At 35.7% G+C, this 15,561-nt stretch overlaps 1 protein-coding gene across 1 annotated transcript in view; it reads right to left on the bottom strand.

Annotated features, from left to right (window-relative positions):
- Positions 1 to 4,013: 4,013 nt before the first annotated feature.
- LOC123315465 overlaps positions 4,014 to 15,561 on the bottom strand; it is a 117,205-nt gene continuing 105,657 nt past the window's right edge. The window contains exons 15-21 of the mRNA XM_044901157.1: positions 14,064 to 14,366; positions 11,257 to 11,597; positions 11,035 to 11,191; positions 10,747 to 10,956; positions 6,420 to 6,682; positions 4,504 to 4,657; positions 4,014 to 4,443 (exon numbers count right to left, since the gene is read on the bottom strand). Of these exons, the coding sequence (XP_044757092.1) occupies positions 4,360 to 4,443; positions 4,504 to 4,657; positions 6,420 to 6,682; positions 10,747 to 10,956; positions 11,035 to 11,191; positions 11,257 to 11,597; positions 14,064 to 14,366 (1,512 nt within the window). The 3' untranslated portion in view covers positions 4,014 to 4,359. The remainder of the gene's footprint in view (positions 4,444 to 4,503; positions 4,658 to 6,419; positions 6,683 to 10,746; positions 10,957 to 11,034; positions 11,192 to 11,256; positions 11,598 to 14,063; positions 14,367 to 15,561) is intronic.

Genomic DNA, 15,561 nt, shown 5'->3' with positions numbered 1-15,561 from the left:
CCCAGTTCAATCGAAGGAACAACATACGAATTTCAGAATGGTTGTCACTGCGGGTGATTATTGTACCCCGCGTCCTGGTTTGGAACTCAAAAATCATTATTGAATTGCAACCGTTGAAGAAAATATTAGTTCATATAGGTCTATATGATTGTCGTATCTATTTGTTCGTGATATAAGTGTGAAATTCTTTGTTATTGGAGTGATTCTGGGAGAGCGCATGCTCTAACCTACACTGCATTTGGAAAAATTCTTGGGGATTGGCCTGTCCAAGAATCCTTGTAAAAATACTTGATTGGAAACGTAATTGGAACACTACCCGAGAAGGCTATTTGTTTGATGTGTGGATGGAATTCGACCTAGCACATAGTAAAGGATGGCCACGGCGGCCATGTGGGCTTGCAAAAGACTCTTTGGAAAGACTTGGGGCATGAAAACGAAAATGGTAGTGTGGCTATATACAGCGGTGATACGCCCTATTGTCACCTATGCGTCTCTAGCATGGTGTACAAAAACCGAAGAGGTCACCACACACAGCCGGCTGCAGAAACTGCAAAGGCTGGCCTGTGTTGGTGTTACGGGAGCTATGCACACAGCTCCACTAGCAGTGCTGGAGGCTCTACTTGATCTGCCTCCCTACACTTACATGTGAGGAAATGTAGCCTGCTAGATGCAAGTATGCAAGTAGTAGTAGTAGTATGCAAGTGTCCAGAGCGGGCGGACCTAAGAACCACTCATATGGAAAACCGGTCCTGGATACTCACGAGGTAACGGCTAAGGCCCCTGGGGATGTTGTCAGTTTTATCAACACCATTGACGACCTCCTTGGGTTCCCATGAATGAGTAGGGTAGAGATCAAAAGATCTACATGGTCGCAGTTCCCGAAAGGCTAATAGTGCCACAACGACCCCAGTTCAAATAATAATAAAAAAATTATAGTGCTATACATGTCTCGGCGTCCCGTTCGATTTTAAGACTCACCTAAATCGCCCATATACAGGGCTTCTCAGGCTGTCCATCTTTACCTTGATAATGTGGATTTTTTCTTTCGTGCTTATAATGAATTCAGGAATTCAGGCCCTTTTCTGATATACAGGTGTCGAAAACAAAATAAAAAATCAATTCTTCTCTTCGAAATCAACATGAGGAAATGTTCGTAGCGGGAGAATTTTCGATAGCATAAATTTATAACTTCAAATTAAATTTGTTCGCTTTCTGGAGAAACTAATTCCAGTTTGTTCAATCTGGAACCAATTTTCTCTTGAAAATACATTGCGTAACAACATTATGCCATCCAAAATTGAAATTCCACACTTATCAAAGTGGAATTGAGATTGAGAATGTTGAGTACTAGAATTTCAGATTCATTGATAGTTGAATGAACAGCAATGCAAAAACGCAGACAAATTCTCAGAGCCGGAACTAGGATTCTCTGACTTCTCATAATGCGCCCCTTAGAAATTCTCTTTCTTATGTTGATTTGTATTTATCTTTCATAATCGAATACCTAGCTTTTTTGCTCGGAAAAATCTTTCCTGTTTTATAGAAATTAATACAAATAAAATCAAAATAAAAGGGATACGAAATAACAATAACATGTATTCAAAATGAACTATAATTTGACTTTTCTTGCTTTGGTTTATGCAAGAATATCAATGATGTCGTGATTCTTTTCAATTGATGGGACTGCTATGCTAAATAAGTCAGCCTTTCCTGTCCAGTTGAAGACCTTAAATAGGTTTTCACGAATTTCAATTTGTTGAAAGAACGTTAATATGTAGCTGTGGCAGCTGTAGTTTTACTGATAAAGTCAAGAATATTTTGAGTGGCCACAAATTCTTACGGATCTGAATCTTTTTTCTAGTTGCACTGAAATAGAGCTCAATACTTGAATGAGGTCCTTTTTCAGCTTATTCTTCTAGTCAAAATTAAATGTTTCATCATCAGCTTCTCCACCAGGCTTTTTTATTTTTCTTCTCTTTTCCTCTTCTGTAATCTCTATCTGTGATAATTTACCAACTCCCCAGTTCGAATGATTTCCAGGCTTATATTATAACTTCACTCAATAATTTAGTATATATTATACAGTAGAATCCGATTATTATGACGCCGGCTATATTGACCAATCGCTTATTATGACGCAATTGCAGTGTCAAGTTTGGTTTCATTCAAAACTCCTTACAACAGGGTTCGGATTTAATGACTTCGCTTATAATGACATGTCGCTTACAATGACATGATTTCAGATACAACAACATTATTTGTAGAAAATTTATCCGGTTATAGTGACATCTCGATCGTTTTCTCAAGCCACCCCACCCCTTTTCATGCGACGAGGTTTGATACGATACGAGATATATCAGATTTTTTTGTAAAAACGAAAAAGTTCTTCATATTCAGCTGATAATTTTAAATTTTTTCAATAAAGGAAACATATAATTTGTCGTTTTTCTCTCAAATTGAATCCATAAAAAATATCATCAATTTTGCTTTTTGTGACTTCCGGTTATTATGATGTGTTTTTCATTTCCCCTCAATGTCATTATAAGCGGATTCTACTGTAATAAGAAGAAGTAAAACCCTTAGAAACCAAAATGCACGAGCGTTGTCTGCGATAAAAGGAGCTATTGTTGTCTATGTTCTGAAGGAAATACACCAAATCGGCTGAGGTTTTGCGCCTCAATCGATCTCCGATAGTTTTTTTTTGTGATTAGATCTTGACATGGCCACGTGGTTCTTGTTATCGTGTTGGTTGTTATGCGATGCCACAACCTTCTATAGAGACGTTCTTTAGAAGGCTGTGGCGACGCATTCTGTTTTCAGTCATTCATTCATTGCTGTATCCCGTTATCGGAAATAAATCTACAAAAAGAGGAAAAAAAATGCGAACAGACTTGTAATTTCTTAGGGCTAGTTGCGACTGTGACTGAAGAGACCCAACCGTGACCTGCAGATCCTTCCACACTTAGGGCATGGATAGTCACCAACCAGATCTGGCTGCCGCTGAATCCTTCTCGAGTCTCCATTATAACTGTGTACCAAATACCTCCACTGTGACCTGTCCAACGCTAGTTGTTCCCAGTTATGATTGGCATTAACTGATTTTGGGGATTGATGGAGTATATCCTTGAACCGCTTATACTGGCCTCTTGGTTTTCGGGCTCCCTCTGTGAATTCTCCATACAGGGCTATTTTGGGGAGTCTTGTGTCTTGCATCCTCAGAATGTGGCCGCTCCATCTGAGTCGGGCCCTAGTTACTTGAGTCTCAATTGTTGTACAACTCGCGCTTTGCAAGACTTCTGCATTCGAAACTTTGTGGAACCATCTGATGTGCATTATTTTTCTTAGATGACGTTGTTGCGTTTGTTCAAGCTGTTTAATATGTCGCCTGTAGGGCGTCCAGCTTTCGCTTCCGTAAAGAAGCGTTGGGAGGACCAGTGATGGTGTGGACTATATACTACGGACGTTGTTTACAATCCCATATGTATAGTGTTTGTTTACGTTCACATTGATTTAATTCACACACATATTTATAATGTATTGTGGCATATTTTTATAATATTATGTTTTGTGTTAAATATTAAATGAAAAATATTCAATTGGAGAGAAAACTGTTTTTTTATTATTATTATTTTGCGCCCCTAGATCGCTAGCGCCCGTAGCGACCGCCTCTCTCGCCACGCCCTCGTTTCGGCTCTATTCAAATTATTATTTTTTTATTGTGGAACAGTAAACGTAACATTTCTATATCTAAGTTCGATGTAAATACGACTTCAATATTTCACCATTTATTCAACATTTCATACAAAATTTTAATTATATCACACATAATGTGACGGATTATGGTTCGTATGATGCACAAGCATCTATAAAAGTAAAAATTATCGAATGATGATTGAAGAAATGAAGTCGAGAATAAGAACACCTCAGTGGTCGATTCTAACTGTCCGTCCAGTGCAGGGGAGATTTTCTACTAATTTGCTCTAACTTCAGTCAGTCGGGATGAGAGCTGAGAGCTGATCTACTTTCACTAAATTATAGAAGTTTCATTTCGAACGTAGGATTCAACAGTTCATTTTAAGCGAAAAAAATTTTATATGACATATAATGTAACAACTCGATGGGCAAGTACAAAAATTATATTCATTTGAAGTGAAAATTTCATATAAAACGGTTTGCAAAAAATTATTATCACTGTGCCGAACTAAATGAAACTTCTTAGAATTGCGATATTGAGGTAACGGATGGTTGTGGAACTGCAAAATTATGTCGTTGAATGAAAAGCACCATTTCACGTTGAATTATATGTAGCTTAGTCAGTATCATTGTTGATGTAGAATAATTAGACTTTTCGAGCCTAGTTCATTCTGTAGAATTTGGTTTGTTTCCACGACGTTTGCTCAGCTGTTTCCAAAATCTTCTATCTATTCTATCCATCTGTTTATCCTGAAAATAGTATTCATGTTTCATTCCAAATAATCTAATTTTTAGTTACTTTAATCTCACCTTTGGTTTTTTTGGCGAATTTGTTGCGTTCTGATACAGGGATCCCGCTATATTATCTAACGTGCTCTCGTTGAAATACCTTATTAGTTCTTTTTCGTCAGGATTAGCTTCGTGAATTCTCCTCTCCAATTTACGAACATTGAAAAACTGGAATCTGAAACAGAATGAATATACAATATATTTTGAGATTCATTTTGAATATACAGGGTGCCTCCAAATATATGTTTTTTTCTTATGGAGCACCCTGTATCCTACTGCAGGTTTATAAAGGATGGTGAAAATAAGACTAAATTTATTTGACATCTCCAAAGTGCTTAAAAATTGCCGTTTCTGAGATATTTCGCTTTTTCATAAAACATGAGGGTCTCGGAAAAAACTTGATAACTTCGAATGGAATGAGATTTTGGTTGTGAATACCGTAGATTTGGGTGGCTTGGGACGATTGTTAAATTCAAATAGTCGTATTTTAAAAATAGTTCCCCATTTTTATCTGAAAAAGATGTTTAAATATGCTCAATGACTCAGACTATTGATTAGGATATATGCAATGCTTCAGAATTCGGATATAAATTAAAAAATAAAGAAAATATACTTATCCCAAGTCACCCACCGATTTGGGAGGCTTGGGACACAAGTTAAAATCCATTGATTTCTCAACTACCAAATGAAATAGCTTACTTGGGACGGTGATAAACGATGATAAACCCCCCATTTCAGACAAGGTAAATATATTGAAACTCAAATGTAAGAAACTAAACGAAAAATGGAACTTTGATTTCTTTGGTGACATCTTCGTGAAAATAACGTAATTGATAATATCCTGAGAAAAACTGGCATGTTTCCTGCTGCCAATGCGCCTCTTTTATTTATTCGGCAATGTCCCAAGTCACACTCTGAAACAACAAAATAAATGAATGACAGCCGTGTTGTGTTTTGATTTGTAAACAACCTTGTCCCGTGACATATCTAATATCCCAATATCCCACGTATTCAGACAAAAATTACACACTAGAAGTATAAGGGCCATAAAAAACGCGCTTTTACTCTCCTGAATTCATTAATTTTTCCCATCAATTCAAACAACTGGTCACGACAAACTCAACATGAATTAATTGTTAAACTAATCGAAGAAGCGCTACACAATCTTATAAGTTCGTCTCTTGACTCATATAAATGGTAAGAAACAAAGAAATCTGCAAGAGGTGTATTTGTCCCAAGTTATAGGACTGTCACAAGTCGAATGTACCGGTACTACACAGAATAGTGGAAACAGACTCTGCATCTATTATAATTATTCAGAACTCTGGCTGTTCGAAATGAGACAACGCATTGACGACAAATTCAAACTATAATTTGGAATTTTGGGTTTATTTCAAATGGCTCACCTCGTATTTTATTTTTGCATTTGATAGCGAAACTTATTAAATTTGCTATCGAATGCAAATAGTTATTTAATCAACTAAATTATTGATGACAGCGATTAATGATTAATTAATTATTGCTATTTAAATGAAAATATTGGGGATATTGGATACTGCTTTATTGTAATTTGTATCAACGCCAACCTTCCGAAACAAGCAACAACCTTTTCGAGGCTGAAAGTAAATACATAGATATGTAAGGCGTACAATATGACATAATGTGAAAATACATTACCTATAGCTACGACAAACAATATTAATGTACGATCATAACAAAATAATACTAAATGGACACTATTGATGAGGCCAGCAATCATCTTCTGGCCGAACTGTTTCGAAAATGTTGGCGTTGTTACAAATTAAACAATAGAATAAAATAGTATCCAATTTTAACAATATTTTCCTAATTTATCCTTAATTAGAAAGAATAATTGTAAATGATGGCAATTTGTTGTAAGAACTGCTTATGAGTGTTTACGATCTATATATACTTACATTCTGACACTCCTTGATTTCGGTACTTTCTCAATACCTCCGAACCGGGCTGTTGGCCTGAACCTGTTGAAGAAACTCATACTGTCTTCCACTATCTCCTCCTCGGCCGCCTCTACAATTTTGCGGTAACTTGGTGATCGCGGGATACACGGTAGGACCTGAACTTGATGTACGTCTGAAGGTACTGAGGGTTTCTCTGTACTTATCTCTCGGCTTTCTGCAGCACCGAAACATGTGTCAGCAACATTTCCAGCTCCGCTGTCCTGCCCACAATATCAAACCTCAAATATATAAATTATTTTCGTCTACAAAATTTTTATTGCAGAACTGATTTTCGTACAAGTGCAATTTACAAATTTTGTTATATCTCAGTGCCCAAAAAGAAATCAGAAATTGATTTATTCAATCATTAATTTTTTTGTTTATCAGTTACTCATTAAAAATTAATATTAAAAATTCTACAATATGAAATTCGTGCTGCGAAGTGCACAGGCGGGTGGGCCGCTGGCATCAATTCTGAACTGAACGTGTTCCCACCTTCTCTATTCTTACACGAATGTTGTCTGCATTAAACAGACCAGCGTACTGAATTGGAGATTAGAGGAAATATGGGACATCTGCCATTGTCTTCGTCTGGGTTTGGATCTGGAGAGGATTGAATCGGATCTCGTTTTAGTCGTTGGGTGGCGATCGAGTACTACTCGATAAATACCTACACAGAAGCGTCTGCCAGTATTTAATAAGGGTTTATCAACTCCAAACATTTTTCCATCGGATAAAGCGCTGTGTTGCTCTGACGAGGTCAAATGGGACCAAAAGCAAGGTCAGCATCTGCTCATCTTCGTTCTCCATTTAGTTGTCCTGACGATGGCAAATTATATCTAGTTCAATTCAGATCGTAACATTTTTTGATATTCATATCGGCGGGTGGTATGCATCAGAATTCAATTCTTTTCACAAAATTTTATATTGAATTTTGAAATTTAGATGAGAAAGTTCGTAATTAAACGTCCATGCTACTGGTAGCTTGCCAGATTTAGTTACAAGTATTCCTCGAAGACCTATCTCCTCATCAAAACAATTATTATAACGATCGTTAAAAAAAATTCGTTGTCAAGTAGGCTATGGAATTTTGAACGTCGATATTTCGTGTCTAAACGTAATTCTAACGGCCGGTTTCATAATCAAACCTAAAGTCCCTTTAATTTTAAAGCTTCCTTTAACCCTACTAACGTCCAGTTTCATAATCGAATCAAACGTCGCTTTAAGCTTAAAGCGTCCTTTACTGTCATTTTAAGGTCCAGTTTCATAATCGAATTTAACGTCACTTTAAGCTTAAAGCTACCTTTACTGTCATTTTTAGTAGGGTTAAAGGTAGCTTTAAAATTAAAGCGACTTTAGGTTTGATTATGATACCGGCCGTTAGTAGGGTTAAAGAAAGCTTTAAAATTAAAGGGACTTTAGGTTTGATTATGAAACCGGCCGTAAAAATGACAGTTAAGGAAGCTTAGGCCTGCCACAGACATGCAACTTTTCAATTTCGCGATAGTTGCGCAACAGTTTGATTGCAAGCGGTTCGAGGGCGCACACATACGCAATCGCTTAGTTTGTGTCGAGGCTCAGGCTGAAACTATTCGATCGCAAAACTTTTCAGTTGCATGTCTGCGCGGCCCCATATAAATGCATTGTACTCACTTCTGCAACTAAACAGTTGCAAAACTAAAAATTGCATGTCTGCGGCAGGCCTTAAAGCGACTTCAAATTTGATTATGAAACTGGACGTTAGCTTGTGATGTACTATTTTCCGGGTGAACTGTCAAGTTAGCATTTAAGGTTGTTGTTGAATGAAAATTATCAGAAAATTATAAAGATGGTTTTTTCGGAGGTGTAAAACGCTTTTTCTAATGAATCCTACTTTGAAATTGGGGAGAAAATAGAAGGAGAGTGGAATTATTCTTAAATGTTCCAGTGACTTCATAAAAGTAAGACAGTGTTGCTGTAGATTATTATCAATCTTTCCAAAGTACTGTTTTGCGATGTGTTGACAAAACAGGTATGCTTGAGCAAAAAAGGAAGGAGTCGACTAAAGAAGAAAACCCCAGAATGATTCAGCAATAGTTAAAATATGACAGAAGCTCCAGAAACCTCTGTTCGGGTTTTATCTCAAGTGGCTGGAGTATCCGGTGGCATACGATTTTGAATGAAAGACATCAATTTTTTCCAAGTTATGTAAAAATTGAAAATGTTGATTACCTAACCTTGTAGCACCAAAAAAAAATGATACGCATCAGCCATAAGGCATAAAGTGGGACCTATTTTTTTTAATGAAACATCAACAGTAGGATATGTTATGAAGAACAAAGCATCATGCCTTTTTGTAGCTAAGTTGAATTTTAATAAATTGTCCAATATTTATTTTCATGTAATTCAGTTCTTTAGTTTAGTTATGGATTTTCTGTAACGACCAAATAAATTCAATATTTATAGATAATTAATACTTCTTATTCATATTACTGAAATAGGTAGAACTTTTTGACAAAAAAAAACATAATACCACGATCCCTTTAGGATTCATGTCTCGTATAAAGATAGAGGACTTCGGTTGAAATTTTTACCAAGAATTTTTCTCAGACTGATTGAATTCTTGTCATCTGACTCAATGAAATAAATGCTTTTCGCACGTTGGGTGTTATTCACAGGTAACTTTTCCTAAAAAGAGCCTTTCCAGACCAAAGATTATAGAGTAGAAAGATAGGAAACGAAGCGACTAAAGTGATGTGAGCGCCATCTGTGTTTCAAATGTGTTTTAAGGCCCTAAGACTGGTTAAAAAATCAATTCGAGGGACATTTACAGAAACATATGAAATTTCTCAGATTTCAGATGGCCATTTTGATCAAAAAGGTTTTGAATGTTTCCATTCTCGTACCGCCTTTTGTTTATCAAGCTCGTTCTGGTTGCTGATTATTGAAATTTTTGTCCAATTTCTTGGTGAAAACCTCAAAATATCGTTCGAAAATTATTGTATGGTGAAGAACTATGGATCAAATAAAACGAATTTTATTAAGGAAAATGGGAATGTAAGTATTAAAACTCGTAACATGTGACTCGGTCATTCAGTCATTCATTGATTTTTATTTTCAGTACTACGAAGTGGATAAAATTTTCAGGGCGTAAAGGCCTGCAAACACTACTGACTACACCATGTGCAATGAACATTTTACTTCAATTCAATTGAGAACTGTTGATCCAAGTAAATTGTTATATGCAGGAAGCATCCCTGGCATGAAGGGCCCATTTAGGGGAAATTATGACTTTTATACGTCCATTCGAAGATTCTCAATTGCCTTCAATATATTCAGAAATGCAAAAGTTTTATGGATTTTGATTTGGGAATCGGGTGACTATCAAATTGTTGTTTGGAAAGTCAAAATTTTATGAAACCTCCTGAGAGTCTTTCTTTCATTTTTTAATCAATTTGTATATTGTGTCATAAAGAGACCATACCATGAAGAAATCATGAAAAAGCATGAGGAAATTATACTGACGGGCTTGAATAGAGGTCTTGTATATCTCTGTAAGGTAATCACATTTGATGTGATTTACAGAATTTGTTCGTGTGGAAAATCATACATAGGTCACAGTATTTATAGTTGAGAATAGGACAGCACAAAAATGATTGTAAAAATCACAATCAGGCCAAAGCAAACAAAACAGCTTTGGCTTTACATCACTTTAGTACTGGACACGATTTTAAGTTTGAAGCGACTACAGTTTTGGATAGGGAGTCCAATTGGTTTAGGCGGAATATGGGGGAGATGGTGCAAATTCAATTGACCGAAAGTTGCGAAACGTCGCTTAAAGGAATGACTTAACGTCTCTCATTTAAACTTCTCCCAAGACAATTTATCCATATTATTGAAGATGAGGAATACGATAGTGTTAGATTTAGTATTATAATCTTTGTTTCCACACAAAATTACGATATATAGGTTAATGTCATCATTGTTTACATTTTGAACTAATTCAAGGAAATACATACGTTCAGCCACCTTCATAATTCCATAGCCGCTTGTCGACGAAATTTGTTTTTTTTTTTGAATGGACGTTATAATATTATATCAGTTCAATGGTTTTCCTCTCGAATCCATAGCGATTTCATAATTCATAATCTCAAATATCAACGCTCTCGATACGCTCGCACGTTGAAACATCTCGCTCAGTAATCGCTCTGATTAATTCAACAGTACGTCAAAAATCATTAAATAATTATTGTGCAAATATCCTAACTTTTCTGAATAATTGAACTAGATAACTAGGAGTATTTACCTGGCCAGATGAGGAAGACGGTTCTGTTGGTGTGACTGATGATGACGAAGAATTAGTATCGGATATATCTTCCTCTATGAGTGGCTCTAATGTTCGCCTAGGCAGTAATCCCCTTATAATTGCACCAGTTATTGGTGGCGTCATTAAAAGTTCATCCATCATCAACTCAGTATCATCATTATATTCAGAGGAGAGGGACCCATCGTTCGGCTAAAAAACACATAAATTTCAACGTGCTCATAGTTCCCTATTGATATTGGATAACCATGCTTAAAATGAAATAATCACCGATTGTTTTCCTTCATAAGTGGGTGAATTCATCATGTCATCAAATTCTCCACCACTGGTTGGAGTGCCCCAAATTTCCTCACCGGAAGTACCTCCAGAAGTTTCCTCTTCCTGGACCTCTTCCCCATTAATATGGTTTTCTGATGACTTGAGATACCTTAAAATTGAAAAAAAAAATTATGTCAATAATAACACGAAGTTTTCGCAATTTGATTCCTCTACCTTTGAAAAAAGCCTCCAGAAGCCCTATAATCTTCTCCAAGTTTTTCCAAAAACGCCATTTTTTCGGCCATGAACATTCCAGCTTTTGCCGTCCAAGTCAATTCAGAAGGACTGTTGTAACCTTCATTTTCTAAACCTCTTAAAGACTCTTCATCGTCAGTTTCCGAACTGTCTCCTTTTTCAGAATGTTCGTCCTCAGTTCCTAATACCTCAAGACTAGGTACTGTACCAAATCGACGTATAGTTAAGTTTGAACTACTCAAAGAATGGTAGGGGTGTTCTTCTGAAAGGGGAGAATCATCAGGAGTGCTCTCATAACTCTTAACCTCCTGTTTTCCATCCTGAAATATGAAAAAATTCAATTTCAAATGTATTTCCTTTGAGGAAAAATATGAGCGAATGAATTCGTAAGTCTAGTATTGCATGCAGTCAGTAATAACGACTCATTGCAGCCACATATCTGAATTTTTACAGATTGCAAAGGAAGATTATTAACGTTCAAGGGATATTCACGGGTGAATACGAAGTTGGAAGATTATTAACATTTTTATAAAATTTAATTTTTGTCATCACATACATTCGACATCGAGTCTAGATACGATTTGAACCATCAGAACAAGCACCTAATGAATCCATGTTTTTAGAGTTTTCTCAGCAGGAGATCTCTATTTATAATCACTTTGTTCAATTTTTTTACACATTAATTTCATTAGAGAATTGTTAGACCAATGTGTCTCAATTGTCACTTCATCTAACTGAAGATATTATTTCAATAGCTCTATATAACGTCTTCTACCGAAAATCTTGAAATTCAGGTCATTATCCAATCAATTATACAAGGTGATAGACAGTCCAAACGTTAGTTGTAGCTTTGAGTATTCAACTCTAAAGGGTTGTAGCTAGAAGAATACTCTACTGTGAAATCGCTTAGTTTTGGACAGAAAAACTGCCTAAATTTTGAAGCTCTATAACTTTCGAACTGGTACTTATTGATTGATTTTTTGTGTCAGGATGTACTAGACAACCTCTATCTGGTAGTATTGGATAAATAAGTGGGTGAACGTAATTCTCTTCTCCTTCACGAAAACAACTCATTGATATGTAAAAAAAATGGAGCAGTGAAACTACGATTTTTTAGTACGAGATAAGCCAGGTTTTTTTTTATTCAGTATGCCTCATAGCGATACAAATTAAGATTTTCCAATTGCCTTCAATTTTCTTATGTATTACCATATTAAGAGGGGTCTGAAAGGTTTTAGTGGTCAGTTAAAAAAAAAAATCTTACCTCAGAAACCACTAATTTATATGGGTTTTTCATTATAATTCAATTCAATCAGTTCGTCATCTCGGAAAGTTAGAAATTTTTTTCGTCGAACGGAAAAAAAAATTTTCATTAAAGAACAAATATTCATTCATTTTATAAACTTTCCGAAGTGAAATTATCTCTTATATGAATTTTCACATGAAAAAATTTCTCTAAAAGTCTCGCCATTGGCTACAATTCGTATCCTGGTGAAATTGAAAAAAGAGGTTCGTTAAGTGCTGCCATCTTTTCGACGAAAGTGGAAACTATTGTAATATTCGTTACTTATCTTATCGTTCAAGTGTTCTGGCAACACCCCACATTCTGGTAGTCTTTTCCCCTTTACGCCTTATACAGATAGCGAGAAAGTCCCGTGGTATAAACTCCTCTTAACAACAGTCAAATGTTAACACAGACCCATTCCCGAGATATTGAAATTGTACAGTTTGTCACATACAATAAGTAGGTCACCGATTCTTTTGACTTATTATTATTATTTTCGAAGGCTATAGAAAAACTATCGGACTTGGACGTTATTATAGAAAAATCATTTGAAAAAATTGGCAGGTTTTACTGGTTTTCATAATTAAATGATGTAGAAGTCCTAATACAAATATATGAATATAATGATTCTTTCATATTCATTTCAAGCAATTGCAGTGAAAATTAACCTGAGGAAATTCAGAATCGAAGTGCGGAAAATATATCCAAGTTGTCTATAGTTCAATAAAAACTTGACCTCAAGAAGATATATCAAAAGAGGTGCAATTCGGTTCAGAGCCGATTGGAAGATTGATTACGTGGAAGGTGGCAAGGCCAAGCTCATTGACAGAACGAGATTCGTTAGCAGTTGCGTAGCAGACTATGGATTTTAAAGAAGATAATTCAAAATAACTTCAACTTTGTTCCGAAAACGTTGTTTATCTAATGACTACGCCAATGGAAGTGATACTTTCACAAGTTGGTGGAGGTAACAGATGGGAAGTATATTATTTGAAATTATTGCACGCCTCATGTGACGTGGCGTGTGGCGATACCTCAATACTTGCAACACCTGAGTACTTGCAATCTCCTATTGCTTTATCTTCTTGAATAAAATGGGTGAGACTTCAATATTTTATATCAACTATTCATTGAACCATAGACATGGAAATGTTTTTTTAATATTCATTTCATTTCCTGAGAGTAATTTTGGACAGAATGGATTAAAGTAAATCAAAAATTACCTTTATATTAATATTAGAATCGAGAATTTATTGAGTTTTCAGGAAATATGCCGAATATTCTCTTAAGTAGGTATGTATGCAAGAACAGTTTTGCTGTTTCCGGGAAAACCGAAAGATAAAATAAGAGAAAATGCTCAGAAATTGTCTCAAGATTAATTATTGAATTTTGAAAACAGGTAAAAACGACCACAAATTACACCTACAGTAGGTGTAGTAAAATAATTTAATTCGTTCATAAAATAAAAAAATAACGAATGAATAAACACAGAAGTACTTACGTTTTGAAGAAGTGTATTACAACAGTTATTTTGCGGATGTTTATTCTTGTTATCGATGAACTCGTTAGTTTTTCCATTAGGAACGAATGGATCTACTTGTAATAGGCTAGCTGCGGGATTTATCGCACTGAGTCCCATCAGAAATAGGGACCCCCACTCATCGTCTTCGGTTTTATTTACAGTCTTTAGGCTTAAGTTCGAGTTGTCGTTACTACTTCTACCATTTACTGTAAGGCAACTTTTGTGGCATTGGCGGCAAACGGGTAATGATTCGGGAAGAATAGGACTTGATCTTACGGTGACCTAGAAATATCAGTTTGATTTGAAAAAAGGAAAACTTATTAACTGCATATTGAATCTTCTACTGATTTCTTTTCAACCTGTTCGAAGCTTTTTACTTATATGAAAACCCATCAATAGTAGGAATTCACCGCTTTTTCATGAAGAAACTGAAGGGAAGAGAGCTTTGGCACAAGAGAAAATACTGAAGGCTGTATTTGATTCTTTGTGAAGAGCAACTTAAAGAACCTCTTGGTTTTGGATTGGTGGGAAAAAGATGATATGGTCATCGAGTTTGACAGGTTCCTGACTTAAAGTATCCGGTGCAGAAGACTTCCGAAGGATAAAAACGTAAGAAATAGATTGCTTTGATAAATCATAGTTCGCCCTCGACTTCCCTCTATTGGTGAATTGAACGAAACACTATTTCATCGTTTTTTTTTATTCATTTTCAGAAAGATTTCTATTTCAAAAAAGTGTTCAGTGTGGGGGAGTTTTCTCGCTATTTGAAATATCGAAAGATGTACCTACATAATATACAAAGATGTAGAATTTGTGAATACATATGAGTTGCTCATTTTTTCCGTTCGGTAGTTTTTTTTTTTAGGCTAGACAGTTTGCGTTATAAACTTGGCCAATTCTGTAACAATCATTATTTCTCCGTTTTTTCGACGAAATATAGAGGTACAGGGTTTCTACAGGGAGTCTACAGGGTATCACACAGAAGGCGTAATATATTGACAGGGTTGATAGTAGGGGAGACCGGAAAGGGGTGATAAGTTTTTTGGAATTTTAAAAACTAAATGGTATTAAGAAACAGGACTTTCACGACATTATATAATTCTACAATTATTATACGTCCAACAAAAAAAATATAGAATTTTCTAAACATAACCTTCTTATTCCGTACAAAACGTTGAACAAAAAATCATGCAAACTGTCTCAAGGCTCCCTACATATGGGAGGACAGAATGACCAATATCTTTCTTCGGATTCAATTCATTTAATGAATAGTATATGGATATGGAAAATTTATGCCGAAATCCATAAAATACACTAAAAACTAATGGCCTAAGTGTACAAAGGCAGCAAATTTTCGAAAAGGCCCATAAGACCTGCATCTACCACTTGGCTATGGCAAACAGCTCGTGAAACTTCTACTAGTAGGTACTAGTTCTGAATGAACATAACGTACCTCATTACCATCAACTGACCTCAT

The sequence above is a fragment of the Coccinella septempunctata genome, chromosome 6 (genome assembly GCF_907165205.1).
Source record: "Coccinella septempunctata chromosome 6, icCocSept1.1, whole genome shotgun sequence".
Lineage (NCBI taxonomy): Eukaryota > Metazoa > Arthropoda > Insecta > Coleoptera > Coccinellidae > Coccinella > Coccinella septempunctata.
This window is presented reverse-complemented; position numbering and strand designations above follow the sequence as displayed.